The sequence below is a fragment of the Herpailurus yagouaroundi genome, unplaced genomic scaffold (assembly GCF_014898765.1).
Source record: "Herpailurus yagouaroundi ecotype Mexico unplaced genomic scaffold, PumYag 67555, whole genome shotgun sequence".
Taxonomy (NCBI): domain Eukaryota; kingdom Metazoa; phylum Chordata; class Mammalia; order Carnivora; family Felidae; genus Herpailurus; species Herpailurus yagouaroundi.
In genome coordinates, this window is record NW_024420361.1 from 3,853,808 (window position 1) to 3,868,724 (window position 14,917).

At 36.0% G+C, this 14,917-nt stretch overlaps 1 protein-coding gene across 2 annotated transcripts in view; it reads left to right on the forward strand.

The window, feature by feature from the left end:
* POF1B (POF1B actin binding protein) overlaps positions 1-14,917 on the forward strand; it is an 87,402-nt gene that overhangs the window by 12,588 nt on the left and 59,897 nt on the right. For both annotated transcript variants that reach the window (XM_040467645.1, XM_040467646.1), the window contains exon 3: positions 7,103-7,183. In XM_040467645.1, coding sequence (XP_040323579.1) covers positions 7,103-7,183 — 81 coding nt within the window. The remainder of the gene's footprint in view (positions 1-7,102; positions 7,184-14,917) is intronic.

Genomic DNA, 14,917 nt, shown 5'->3' on the forward strand with positions numbered 1-14,917 from the left:
TGGATCTCTTATTTTCATGCACTCAAAAGTTACTTTTGATAGTAATTTAAAAAAGGCAAATATCTATCCTGTTATTATAAGAACTAGTCAAATCTAACAGAATTTGTTCAACAACTTGAAAAACAAAATATAATGAGGCAACCTATAGATGCAGCAAAGTATGGTGACTAAAAGCATGAGTTCTGGAGTAATGCTATTTGAGTTGGAATTCTAACACTCTAGTATTAGCTTTATGATTTTCAGCCAATTACTTAACCTATCTTTGTGTAACTTTTATATGTAAAATGGGATGATAATAGTACCTCCCTCATGGGATTGATTTAAGTGTCAAATGAAATAATCTATGTAATCTATTTGGCATAGAAAGCTCTTAGTATTAGTTATCATCATTATCATCATCATCATCATCATCATCAAAGGAAAGCAAGACAGACAAGTTTAAAGGATTTGAAATTGCTTTGTATCTATGGAAAAATAAGCTGGAAATCATCTCCTATCTTCTAATTCACACTCACCCACACCCAAATTCCATTTCTCATATGAGGAAACTGACGCTCAGGGAGACCTGTTTGATATCAGTTTGATATCAGTTGTTTGATGGCACACAGCTGGCTGATAGTGTAACTATAAGTAGAACCCAGGATTCTTGATTCCTAAGTCTAGGACTCTTTCCACTAGATTATTATACTTATCACTACCTCTTCCCCAGGCTTTGATTATTTTATTACAAGGTATGTAAGACAGTTGCACAGGGGGCTGAAGCACAGAAGACGTACTTATTCATTGAATTTAATGTTTTCAACATGAAGGATTTAAGTAAGCTATATACATATAAGTGACACTGAAAATTAAACATTCATGTAGGTTATCAAGTGGGAGAGTTAGTCCTTTTCCTGGGATGCCTTTGAAACTAAGACATCTTCATTCACTTATTCACATTTTTTATCACTTCCTATGGAGTAGGCAATGACTATTTGTGGGGTGACTTGCTGCAATCCTGCTTAGAGATAGATGCCACTGAAAGTAACTTCCATCATTAAGATAATGTTCATTTGGGACATTTACTCACAGTATTTTACTTAATTTTGTAGACTTCCAAGGAAAATGTTTTCTTTAGCAGGTATTTCTGGAATTAATAAACCTTCTATTCAGTTGGTTTTTTGAACCTTTGATCAGCCTAATACTGCTATGATTTAAGTTCATGCTGGTCAACACTACATGTCTTAATCTTTTTTACCCTTATTAAGCTATCACCTTAATATTTCACTTTTTGGAAATACTCCACTTGTCCTCTGTTTCCATGAGGGTTTAATGGGAAAAGCTACATTTGCCTAGATTAATTCTAATAATGAAGGCTTAAACTAATTAAGTAAATTATAAGTTATAGAATTAATTTACTGGACTTTCAAATATAAGAAGATTGAGTATGGAATTAATTTACTGGCTTTCAAATATAAGAAGATTGAGTAATTTCTTCATTTTAAGACCAAACTAGTCTTTGTATAAATGCACCAATTTTCTTTTAAATAACTACTGTCTTGGCATCTGAATAAAGTAACCTTGTCTATACCACTATAAATAAGTGTCCTAAAGGTGTGATGTGATGTGATGTGATGTGTGTGTGTGTGTGCTTATCCTTGTTCTCATTAATTTTTGCAAGTTTATAAAACTTCTCAGTAGACTCTTGGGGGCCTTGTTTGCTCAGTCAGTTAAGCCTCTGACTTTGGCTCAGGTCATGATCTCACAGTTTGTGAATTGGAGTTCCATGTCAGGCTCTGTGCTCACAACTCAGAGCCTGAAGTTTGCTTCAGATTCTGTGTCTCCCTCTCTGCCCCTCTCCCACTCATGCTCTGTCTCTCTCAAAAATAAATAAACATTAAAAAAATTTAAATACTTTTCAGTACACTCTTTTATCTTAAAAGTTAGTCTACTTGGCTAATAAGTTTCATTCTATTTAATTTGCTGATGTCATCAGATTTGAATTGGTTAAAGGAAGGGGGAAAGAACTACCATTTACAGAATACCTATCAGGTGGCAGGTAGTGTGGACAATTGTCTTCTCAACATGATCTAGTATTACTAGTCCCAGCCTAAAAAGGCTAAAAATTTGCAGAAAAACATCCTGCAAACATGTATACTTTTGCACACTGCTGGCAGATGTGTAATTGGCATAGCCATTTGGGAAATCACTTGGCAATATCTGTTAAAATGAGTAATGCACATACTCTGTGCCCCGTCAATCCCACTTCTTTGTGTAATTTTATAGAAACACTCACATGCACAAGGATGTTCATTGCAGCATAGTGAAAACTGGAAACAATTTAAACATTGTTCAGTAGGGAAGTAGATAAGTTATTAAACATTATGGAATACTATATATTAATTTAAAATAATGAACTAAGACATATATCTAATATATAATACAATATAATATAATATAATATAATACAATACAATATAATCTAATATACAATCTATAATTAATCTATAATATATAATTAATCTATAATTATATAATTATATAATTAATCTATAATATATAATTAATCTATAATATAATATAATATATAATCTAATATAATATAATACAATACAATATATATATCTAATACATAATACAATATAATATATAATATACAATACAATATAATACAATATAATATATAATACAATACAAAAGATCTTTGATTTGCATTACAGAATAATAAAAGCAATAAAGATTATTATTTGTACATATATATTTATGTAATGGTACATGAAACAATGATTATTTCTGGGTAAAGAATTTGGATAAAGGGAGGAGGATTAAGGAAAGATCTTGAGTTTTATCTATATAAATTTTTATGTTCACATGTATTCATGTGTTATTGCACAACTAAAAATCACCTTTCATTTTCTTATATCTCTAAACATTCTCCCCTTGGATCTGTGGACCAAACCCACCTGCATTTGGTTGCATTTATAACCATCATCCTGAGGTAAGGATGATATACCTCTTTGGCCTACATTTGTCTGAGAAATTCTCCTCAGCTACAGAAGCAAATGTGAGAACATATTCAAAGGCTGCCTTGATATATTAAGCTTGCAGTATTACTGTTGGTGTAACAGGGAAAGGGGGGATGAAAATGTTCCAAGATGAACCAAAAGAAAAACAAAAGAAAAACCATAGCATACAGAATATTTGGCAATTTGTTTTAAGAACAGCACATTACACCTACTTTGTAACTATGCTTCCATATGAGTCTGTCAGTGTTTCCCTTGTAAGTCCATGATTCTAATTTTTAATAGCTTCCTTGTTCTAAATAAAAAAAATATTTTTATTGTTGTGGGACTATGTCCTGTAGTTGTGTCAATTAGCTGTAAATTACAGTAATGTATGAAGAGATTGTGTAAAGCTATCAACTTGTTGCACATTAATAAATCTACACAGTTTGTTGATTTGGGAAAAATGTAAGGAATGTGAGCATAATCAATAAACTGACTTTTATCAGATCATTATTAAAACCCATACTCTCACTTTTATAGACCATTTTTTGAACATCAGAGTTTACTCTTTGAAATTTAACCACAAGTAGATCAGACAGACCATAATTAAAAGTCAGACTGAAGTAATCTCAGGGAAGTAGCTTTTTTTTTAAGTTTTTATTAGAATTCCAGTTAGTTAACATACAGTGCAATATTAAATTCAGGTGTACAATATAGTCATTCAACAATTCCATACATCACCCAGTGCTCATCACAACAATTGCACTCCTTAATCCCCATTGCCTATTGAACCCATCCCCCCACCCACCTCCCCTATGGTAACCATCAGTTTGTTCTCTGTAATTAAGAGCCTATTTCTTGGTTTCTCTCTGTCTCTGTCTCTCTCTCATATGTTTTATTTCTTAAATTCCACATATGAGTGAAGTCATATGGTATTTGTCTTTCTTTGACTTGTCCCCCAAGCAGTATACATAGAACCCAAAATACAGAACAGGTAAAAGAAGTTATGGTTATATATTAGGTTCTTTTCTTTTTTATATAAGCCTTGCTCATATGTTTAAGTAATCTTGAATCCCTCCTAAGGCTTTACACATTCACAAAATGTCCGGAACACAAAACTAGAAAGGGAATTGTCACATATGATAATCAGCTCAGCCCATTAAAGCAATGTGAAACAAACGCTGAAATAAACGCTGCAAACTGAGACTTTTCAGCTTCATTGTCTATTCAATCTGATTGCTTTTAGTGTGACTTTTGGTCAAGGATCTCCTAGTGATTATGTATATTTTAAGGGTCTTCAATTTTTAGCAGAAATAAAATACTTAGATCTTAGACTGATCAAGGACCTGACTGTGAGTGATATAACTGTAAGTTTACATTCAAAGAGAATAGCTTATAGGGTCAGAACTAGCCCTTCTCAAAGGTACATGACTTGAAAGACATGCAAGGATCTAGTTCCCTTAGCCTTTACGACTTAATAATTCCACTTTTAAGATTACCCTGGAGACTAGGCATTATATCTCCAAAAAGTACCTGTAATAATAATGAAATAACATATTCACAAATATGTGTTTAATGAACTGGTCTCCATAGAGTAAAAAGTGAATTCTAAGAAAATAAAACATAAAACATCCTAAATTTGTTACTGCATAGGAGGGGAGTATAAAGGGTGTGGATTTTGGAGGTTAGGAGGGAGAAAGATGGTGTTCTAAGAAAGCAGACCTTCCCAGATGAGGTACCAAGGTATGAACTTGCACAGTAAGGGAACAAAGAGCCAAAACTGGTCTCTAGAGTTCAGTACAGTAAGGAAAAGGTGATCTTATGTAAAACAAGATTATCAAAAGTTTGTCTACCACTTCCCAATTTGGCTTAGCCTAGAGCTAAGTCAGTTAGAGTCATGCATTTATTAAGCAAACATTTACTGAGAGCTATCAAATATTGTACAAAGATACATTAGATCCAATTGCTATTCTCAAAGAGCTCCTAGACTAGCATGGGTCACATATATAGCAAAACATAGGGCAGGGGCATGAAGGCTACAACAGTGATAGAAATAGAGCCTTACAGGATCACCAAGATAGGATTGCCTTAGAAAAATAAGTCCAATTAAATAGTAGAGCTATTCACTACATTCAAATACAGTCAGCAAATTACATTAGCTATTATTTTTCATAATGAAGGGCTTTAAAATTTGTTTTACTGTGTTTTAATTCTGATAATAAAAATATATTTATTGTAGAGCGTTTTGGAACAATAAAAAATGGAAAGAAGAAGAAATAAAAATCACTCATGATCCCTTCTCTTACCCACAGATACTATACTAGCCATGAAATGCTAGATTCATGTTTTCTTCCATTTAAATAAGGAATTGAGATCATACTATATATGCAGTTTTATATCTTCATTTCTCACTTAACATTATATAATGTTATGATTTTTTCATGCAAGTTTGTATTTCTAAAATCATTATTTTAATAGCTACATATTTCACTCCTCCTACTTCACTTTCATCACTATTATTATTTAAATATTTTTGTCCAGGGGCTCCTGGATGGCTCAGTCAGTTAAGGGTCTGACTTCAGCTCAGGTCATGATCTCACTGAGTTCGAGCCCCACATCAGGCTTTGTGCTGACAACTCAGAGCCTGGAGCCAGCTTTGGATTCTGTCTCCCACTCTCTCTGCCCCTCCCTCACTCATGCTCTGTCTCTCTCTCAAAAATAAATAAATATTAAGAAAATAAAAAAATAAATAAAAATTTTGTCCAGTTAAAATATGGTATCCTTTTATTATATTTATTTGATTCTTTGAATATTCTTGCTGTCTATTAACCATTTGTTTTTCTTTTATAAATGTTTGTGCCATTTTCTCATTTTTGTAGTAGTATGAATTTTTTTTTCTTATTGAGGTATAAAAATTCTATATTAATGATATTGATCCTTTTTCCATTAAAAGTCTACAAATTACTTTGTTCTAGTGTTTTGTCTCTTTTTTTGAATTAATTTTTTTTTAAAGACAGAGAAAAGAGTGAAAACTGGGGAGGGGCAGAGGGAGAGGGAGGGAAAGAACATTAAACAGGCTCCTGGCCCAGTGCGGAGCCTGATGTGGGACTCCATGTCACTACCCTGAGTTGATGATGGAAGCTGAAATCAAGAGTTGGATGCTTAACCACTTAACCAAGTGAGCCACCCAGGCGCCCCTTATCTCATTTTTTTTATTTACAATTTTTTAATGTTTATTTTTGAGACAGAGAGAGAGCATGAGCAGGGGAGGGACAGAAAGTGAGACACAGAATCAAAAGCAGACTCCAGGCTCTGAGCTGTCAGCACAGAGCCCCACACAGGACTCAAACTCACAAATTGTGAGATCATGGCCTAAGCGAAGTTGGATGCTTAACCGACTGAGCTATCCAGGCACCCTGCCTCTTGTCTCTCTTTTAATGTTATTTATGGTCCTCTCCCACCACTGCATTGTAGATTTAAATGCTTAAGGACACACACACGCACACACATACACACATTTTTCTCTTTGTATCTCCTTCCATTTTTAAAAATATGGGATAATTAATAAATATTAAGCTATATTTTCTTCTATTCATATGGGAACATTTACTATGAAATGAATATTTTGAAACTCTCATGAAATATAGTTTGGGGTCCCTGGGTGGCTCAGTCAATTATGGATCTTGGTTTTAGTCCCAATTGCTGGTAGGATCAAGCCCCACGTGTGCTGACAGCGTGGAACCTGCTTGGGTGCTTGGGATTCTTTCTCACTCCTCTATCTATGCCCCTCCCCCACTCTATCTCTCTCAAAATAAATAAATAAACTTAAAATATATATATATGTATATATATATGTATGTATATATATATATAGTTTGGAATGTGTGATGAATTACCATGAAATGAGTATAATAGAAACACCTAGCACAGTGCTGAGCACATAAACACATGCTTTCATGTATGTTTCTAAGACTGAAATTAACTCAAACCGTAAACTCATATGTCATCATTATGCAAATGACTTTTAAAATTTCACTCTGAAAATTGTTCTTTATTATTAATGGCTTCAAGTTCACTAAACAACTATAATTATATGCAGCTTTTACCTTTTTTCCCAGGAACTCCATTCTCCAACAGTGAAAGTCACTGCATATCCACAGACTACTATTAGGAGATACATAGTACAAAATCCTGAACAGGTAAGCTATATCACAGAAACCTTTGTTCCAGCCCATAATTCCTTAGAAGTTGATAGCTTAAACAAGAAAGGTGAGTCAGTACCAGATCCCTATAATCAGATTGTTGATGTTTCTTCCAGCTAAATTTAATTACTAATAATTATTATTCAGAAAGTCATTTTTAATTCCAGACAACTGTGTGCTCATATATTCTGATTCAGGGATGCAACAGTTTCAAACAGCATGGAAATTCTTGGTTATAAAGTTTTTCTACTTCTGTAGCTCCACCTTTGTGCTACAAAGGATTTTGTGCCCTTTGAACCAAAGGAAAAAGGGACAAATTTCTTTCACAGACTTCACATAAAAATTATCAGCTGTTACATCGGGGATTGGAGTCTTTATTTAGATATGCCATTGAGACATGGGATAGGAAAAAGAAAATGAAAAGTCAAAAGTTCAAAAGTGTCTCCATGACTTTGTTGCCTATATTATGAACTTTTGTTGCTAGCAATAAGATCTTTTGAAAATTATATTGTTATATTTTCTACTAAGATATATAACTTTATATTTTACACACTAAGATATTATTTTCTATCTCATTTTTTTCTTCCAAGATTTTATTTAAATTTTATTTTATTTATTTATTTATTTTATTTTATTTTATTTTATTTTATTTAAATTCATATTAGTTAACATATAGTGTAGTATTGGCTTCAGGAGAAGCCAATACTTTGGCTTTGATTAATGTAATCAAATACTTTGATTACTTTGGCTTTGATTAATGTAATGTAGTGATTCGCCACTTACATATAACACCCAGTGCTCATCCCAACAAGTGCCCTCTTGATGCCCATCACCCATTTAGCCCCCCCCCCCCCCCGGCCACCTCCCCTCCAGCAACCCTCAGTTTCTTCTCTAAAGTTGAGTCTCTTATGCTTTGCCTCCCTCTCTGTTTTTATCTTATTTTATTTCTTCTATCTCATTTGAGGAGAAAATTAAGAAAACTTTTTTCCCACGGTAAAAAGCCTTCCTCAACACACACAAAACCATAAACAAGCCTTCTTTAGCTGCAACAGGAGGTTCTATGGGGTTATAAGGACAAAGTTTCACAAATAGAAAGTGTGCCCCAGATAATAATACAGCAATTATTTGCTTTTCTCTTTATTTTACTTCTCCACTATTACAAGAAAGAATCCTCCCCTATCTCACAAAACAAAATCAATTATTTGCTTCAGCTGTGGAAAGCAAAGGATTAAATTAGGGTAACACACTTAATATGTCTAGGTGTATGGATGGCGGGGGTGCACTATTTTTCTGCTTCTATCTATCTCCCCTCTTCTTTATTTTAAAATCATTTTCTCATGTCTGTTCAGCTACAAAAGAAGTTAGTTGCACATGTGTCCATGCGTTAACATATGAGCATGCAAGCTCTGTGATGGGGGGATGATTATTTTGAACATTTGCTTTAGTTGTCACATATATATGTAAATACCAAAAGAGAATGTGATTACAGTATAGCAGTTACTTGTGCCTTCTTATGCACAATCAAATGTTTAAACAATATATCTAAAAAGTATGTTGGGGAAGAGAGACATAAAGAGGGCTTGGAAGATGAGAGTGTGCATTTTTCTACAACATGGCCACTTTACCCCTTCCCCTTCTTCCCTCTTTCTCTTTTTTTTTTTCTTTCACACACAAACTGGGAGACATGTATACTTGGATGCATATTGCACTTGATATCCCTGGCTTTCAAAGAATTATTTTTGATAGCACTTTTTTTTCTTAATATGGGAATTTCAGTGTTTACATAGTATATATTCAGAGAGTAATTTTTAAATATAAAATAATTTGGACTCCACTCCACTATGCCAGTGATTTCTTATGTGACTTTTGATAAATTCTTACTCTTTAGTTAATGCAGAAAGGGAAGAGTTAATCTTTATTGGGTATACACTCCTTGCTAGGAAATTTACATATTTTATCCCATTTAATTCAAAGAAGGCGAGAAAACAGGAGCACAGGCAAGTTCACTTATTCATTCAATTAATATTCATCGATTGCTTACTATGTCCTAAGAATTGCCCCCAAGAACTAGGGATAGAGTAGTGGACAAAACAAACCCTCAACCTCCTTGAAATTTAAGCTGTTAACTAGCCCTAAACCATTCAGTTACAAAGCAACAGAGGGAGAACAGAAATTGAACAATGCAGATCTGGAAGAGTTACATTTGCAAATTAAGGACAATTGAGGATGTAGGTGAATTAAGCTCCAGAGACTCATCTACATACCACCTCCCCTCCTCATCCCCAGTGACAGTGTGATACAAAGGCAGAGAAATTAGAAGTATGTATACAAATACATAACTTATTTGTAACACTTGGCCTGCTCCTGTAAAGGCTTATTATTATGGCTCTGTTCAACTACAAAGAAGCAAATAGTTTCTCAGGGAAAACATCCAACAAAGGGTAATGATTATTTTAAAACTTTTAACTCTTTCTACTATTGAGGAATAAAACAAATTTTAACCCCCATGCTTCGTGCACAAAAATAGTCTAACTGGTTTTGCAGAACAGCTTGAAAATCTTATTTAGAGACACAGCCCTGAGCAGCCATGTGGTGTTAAGATCATTAGGATGGTCCTCGTGACTGCATGCAGGATTCCACAGAGGAAGATGGCAGCATAGGTGGACGCTGGGCTCACCTTGTGCTGCTGACCACTTAGATTCCACCCGCATCTGCCTAAATAACCCAGAAAATGACCAGAAGACTAGCAGAACAGACTCTCCAGAGCCAAGCGTAGACAAGAGGCCCACGGAAGAGGGCAGGAAGGGCAGAGAGGTGGTGTGCGCTACACGGACTGGCGGGAGGGAGCCAAGGCGGGGAGGGGCAGCCTGCCCGGCAAGGTGGAGCCCCTGAGTCTGGCTTGCAAAAGCAGAAGGGCCAGACTCCGTGAGTTCTGACAGCAATCAGGACTTAACATCTGGAATGTTATAAGTCAACAGCTCTGCTCCAAGAGCGGAAGGGCTAGAGGACAACTGGAGGGAGAGTTGCTGAGCCCTGGAGGACAGAGCTCAGTTTGGTGGGGAACAAAGATGCTCATCAGCGTCATCTCCCTCACCCATCCCCCAGCCAAAATCCCAAAGGGAACCAGTTCCCATCACTGAACTTACTTGTACCGCACAAACACCCAACACTGTGCTTCTGTGGATCCATCCCTCCGACGGGTCTGCCTCCTTCCTGGTGCCACAGGGACCCTGCTGAAGTGGACCACTGAAAGCAAAGTGAACTGAGTCTGCCCCTCCCACCCCTGTGCACCTTGCCGATCCACCCCAGCTAATACGCCAGATCCAATCGAAGCAGCACCACAAGCCTGGCAGTGTGCAAGTAGCCCAGACAGGGCCAAAGCACTCAACAGTGAGTCCTGCCCTGGGAGAGGGTAAGATAAAGTACACACCAGTCTGACTGTGGCCCCAGCAGTGGGCTGGGGGCAGACATCAGGTCTGACTGCAGCCCCACCCACCAACGAAAGTTATTCAAAACAGCACAGGGGAAGTGCCTGCAGTTCCATACCACTCCACTCCAGGAACTATGCAAAATGATGAAACAGAAGAATTCTCTTCAAAAGAAACTCCAGAAAGCAGCAACAGCTAATGAACTGATCAAAAAATGATTTAAGCAATGTAACAGAAAATGAATTTAAAGTAATAGTCATGAAATTAATCCTGGGCTTGAAAAAAGTATAGAGGACAGCAGAGAATCTATTACTACAGAGATCAAGGGACTAAGAAACAGTCAGGAGGACCTAAAAAAAGCTATAAATGAGCTGCAAAATAAAAGGGAAGCAACCACAGCTAGGATTGAAGAAGAAGAGAGAATAGGTGAATTAGACTAAAATTATGGAAAAAGAGGAAGCTGAGGAAAAGAGATATAAAAAAATCTAGGCATATGAGAGAGAATTAGAGAACTAAGAGACACAATTAAACGCAATAATATATACATAATTGGGATTCCAGAGGGGAAGAGAGAGTGAAAGGTGTTGAAGGTGTACTTAAAGAAATAATAGCTGAGAACTTCCCTGGACTGGGGAAGGAAAAAGGCATTGAAATCCAAGAGGCACAGAGAACTCCCTTCAGACGTAACTTGACTCGATCTTCAGCACGATATGTTATAGTGAAACTGGCAAAATACAAGGATAAAGAGAAAATTCTGAAAGCAGCTAGAGATAAACGTGCTCTAACATATATAGGGACACCAATAAGACTAGTAACGGATCTATCTACTGAAACTTGGCCGGCCAGAAAAGAATGGCAGGAAATCTTCAATGTGATGAGCAAAAAAATATGCGGCCAGGAATCCTTTATCCAGCAAGTCTGTCATTTAGAAAAGAAGGAGAGATAAAGGTCTTCCCAAACAAACAAAAACTGATGGAATTCATCACCACTAAACCAGTCCTATAAGAGATCCTACAGGGGATCCTGTGAGACAAAGTACCAGAGGCATCACTAACAGCATGAAACTTACAGACATCACAATGACTCTAAACCCATATCTTTCTATAATAACACTGAATGTAAATGGACTAAATGCTCCAACCAAAAGACATAGGGTATCAGAATGGATAAAAAAAAAAAAGACCCATCTATTTGCTGTCTACAAGAGACTCATTTTAGACCTGGGGACACCTTCAGATTGAAAGTAAGGGGAGGGAGAACTATCTATTGTGCTACTAGAAGTCAAAAGAAAGCTGGAGTAGCCATACTATATCAGACAAACTACAATTTAAATTAAAGGCTGCAACAAGAGATGAAGAAAGGCATTATATAATAATTACAGGGTCTAGCCATCAGGAAGAGCTAACAATTATAAATGTCTATGCTCCGAATACGGGAGCCCCCAAAACAATCACAAACATATGCAACCTTATTGATAAGAATGTGGTAATTACAGGGGACTTTAAGACCCCACTTACAACAATGGATAGATTATCTAGACACAGGATCAATAAAGAAACAAGGGCCCTGAATGAAACATTGGATCAGATGGACTTGACAGATATATTTAGAACTCTGCATCCCAAAGCAATAGAATATACTTTCTTCTTGAGTGCACATGGAACGTTCTCCAATATAGATCACATACTGGGTCACAAAACAGCCCTTCATAAGTATAAAAAATTGAGATCATACCAGGCATACTTTCAGACCACAATGCGATGAGGCTTGAAATCAACCACAGGAAAAAGTCTGGAAAACCTCCAAAAGCATGGAGGTTAAAGAACACCCTACTAAAGAAGGAATAGGACAACCAGGCAATTAGAGAAGAAATTAAGAAATATATGGAAACAAATGAAAATGAAAATACAACAATCTAAACGCTTTGGGATGCAGCGAAGGCAGTCCTGAGAGGAAAATAATTGCAATGCAGGCCTACCTCAAGAAACAAGAAAAATCCCAAATAAAAAATCTAACAGCACACTTAAAGGAACGAGAAGCAGAACAGCAAAGACACCCCAAACCCAGCAGAAGAAGAGAAATAATAACGATCAGAGCAGAAATAAACAATATAGAACCTAAAAAATCTATAGAGTAGATCAACAAAACTAAGAGTTGGTTTTTTGAAAAAATAAACAAAATTGATAAACCGTTAGCCAGGCTTCTCAAAAAGAAAAGGGAGGTGACCCAAATAGATAAAATTATGAATGAAAATGGAATTATTATAACCAATCCCTCAGAAATACAAGCAATTATCAGGGAATACTATGAAAAATTATATGCCAACAAACTGGACAACCTGGAAGAAATGGACAAATTCCTAAACACCCACACACTTCCAAAACTCAAACAGGAAGAAATAGAAAGCTTGAACAGACCCATAACCAGCTAAGAAATTGAATCAGTTATCAAAAATCTCCCAAGAAATAAGTGTCCAGGACACTTCCCAGGGGAATTCTACCAGACATTCAAAGAGAAATAATACCTATCCTTCTCAAGCTATTCCAAAAAATAGAAAAGAAAGCAAATTTCCAGACTCATTTTATGAAGCCAGTATTACTTTGATTCCTAAACCAGACAGAGACCCAGTAAAAAAAGAGAACTACAGGCCAATATCCCTGATGAATATGGATGCAAAAATTCTCAATAAGATACTAGCAAATCGAATTCAACAGCATATGAAAAGAATTATTCACCATGATCAAGTGGGATTCATTCCTGGGATGCAGGACTGGTTCAACATTCGCAAATCAATCAATGTGATACATCACATTAATCAAAGAAAAGATAAGAACCATATGATCCTGTCAATCGATGCAGAAAAAGCATTTGGCAAAATTCAGCATCCTTTCTTAATAAAAACCCTCTAGAAAGTCGGGATAGAAGGAACATACTTAAAGATCATAAAAGCCATTTATGAAAAGCCCACAGCTAATATCATCCTCAATGGGGAAAAACTGAGAGCTTTCCCCCTGAGATCATGAACAGGACAGGGATGTCCACTCTCACCGCTGTTGTTTAACATAGCGTTGGAAGTTCTAGCATCAGCAATCAGACAACAAAAGGAAATCCAAGTCATCAAAATTGGCAAAGACGAAGTCAAGCTTTCACTTTTTGCAGATGACATGATATTATACATGGAAAATCTGATATACTCCACCAAAAGTCTGCTAGAACTGATACATGCATTTAGCAAAGTCGCAGGATACAAAATGAATGTACAGAAATCAGTTGCATTCTTATACACTAATAATAAAGCAACAGAAATACAGATAAAGAAACAGATCCCTTTCACAATTGCACCAAGAAGCATAAAATACCTAGAAATAAACCTAACCAAAGATGTAAAAGGTCTGTATGCTGAAAACTGTAGAAAGCTTATGAAGGAAATTGAACAAGATATAAAGAAATGGAAAAACATTCCGTGCTCATGGATTGCAAGAATTAATATTGTCAAAATGTCAATACCACCCAACGCGATCTACACATTCAATGCAATCCCAATCAAAATTGCACCAGCATTCTTCTTGAATCTAGAACAAGCAATCCTAAAATTTGTATGGAACCACAAAAGACCCCGAATAGCCAAAGTAATATTTGAGAAGAAGAACAAAGCGTGAGGCATCACAATCCCAGACTTTAGCCTCTACTACAAAGTTGTAATCATCAAGACAGAATGGTATTGGCACAAAAACGGACACACAGACCAATGGAATAGAATAGAGACTCCAGAATTGGACCCACAAAAGTATGGCCAACTAATCTTTGACAAAGCAGGAAAGAATATCCAATGGAAAAAAGACAGTCTCTTTAACAAATGGTGCTGGGAGAACTGGACAGCAACATGCAGAAGATTGAAACTAGACCACTTTCTCACACCATTCACAAAAACAAACTCAAATTGGATAAAGACCTGAATGTGAGACAGGAAACCATCAAAACCCTAGAGGAAAAACCTTTCTGACCTCAGCCACAGCAATTTCTTACTTGACACATCTCCAAAGACAAGGGAATTCAAAGCAAAAATGAACTATTGGGACTTCATGAAGATAAAAAGCTTCTTCACAGCAAAGGAAACAATCAGCAAAACTGAAAGGCAACCAACAGAATGGGAAAAGATATTTGCAAATGACATATCAGACAAAGGGCTAGTATCCAAAATCTATAAAGAGGTCACCAAACTCCACACCTGAAAAACAAATAATCCAGTGAAGAAATGGGCAGAAAACATTAACAGACATGTCTCTAAAGAAGACATCTAGAT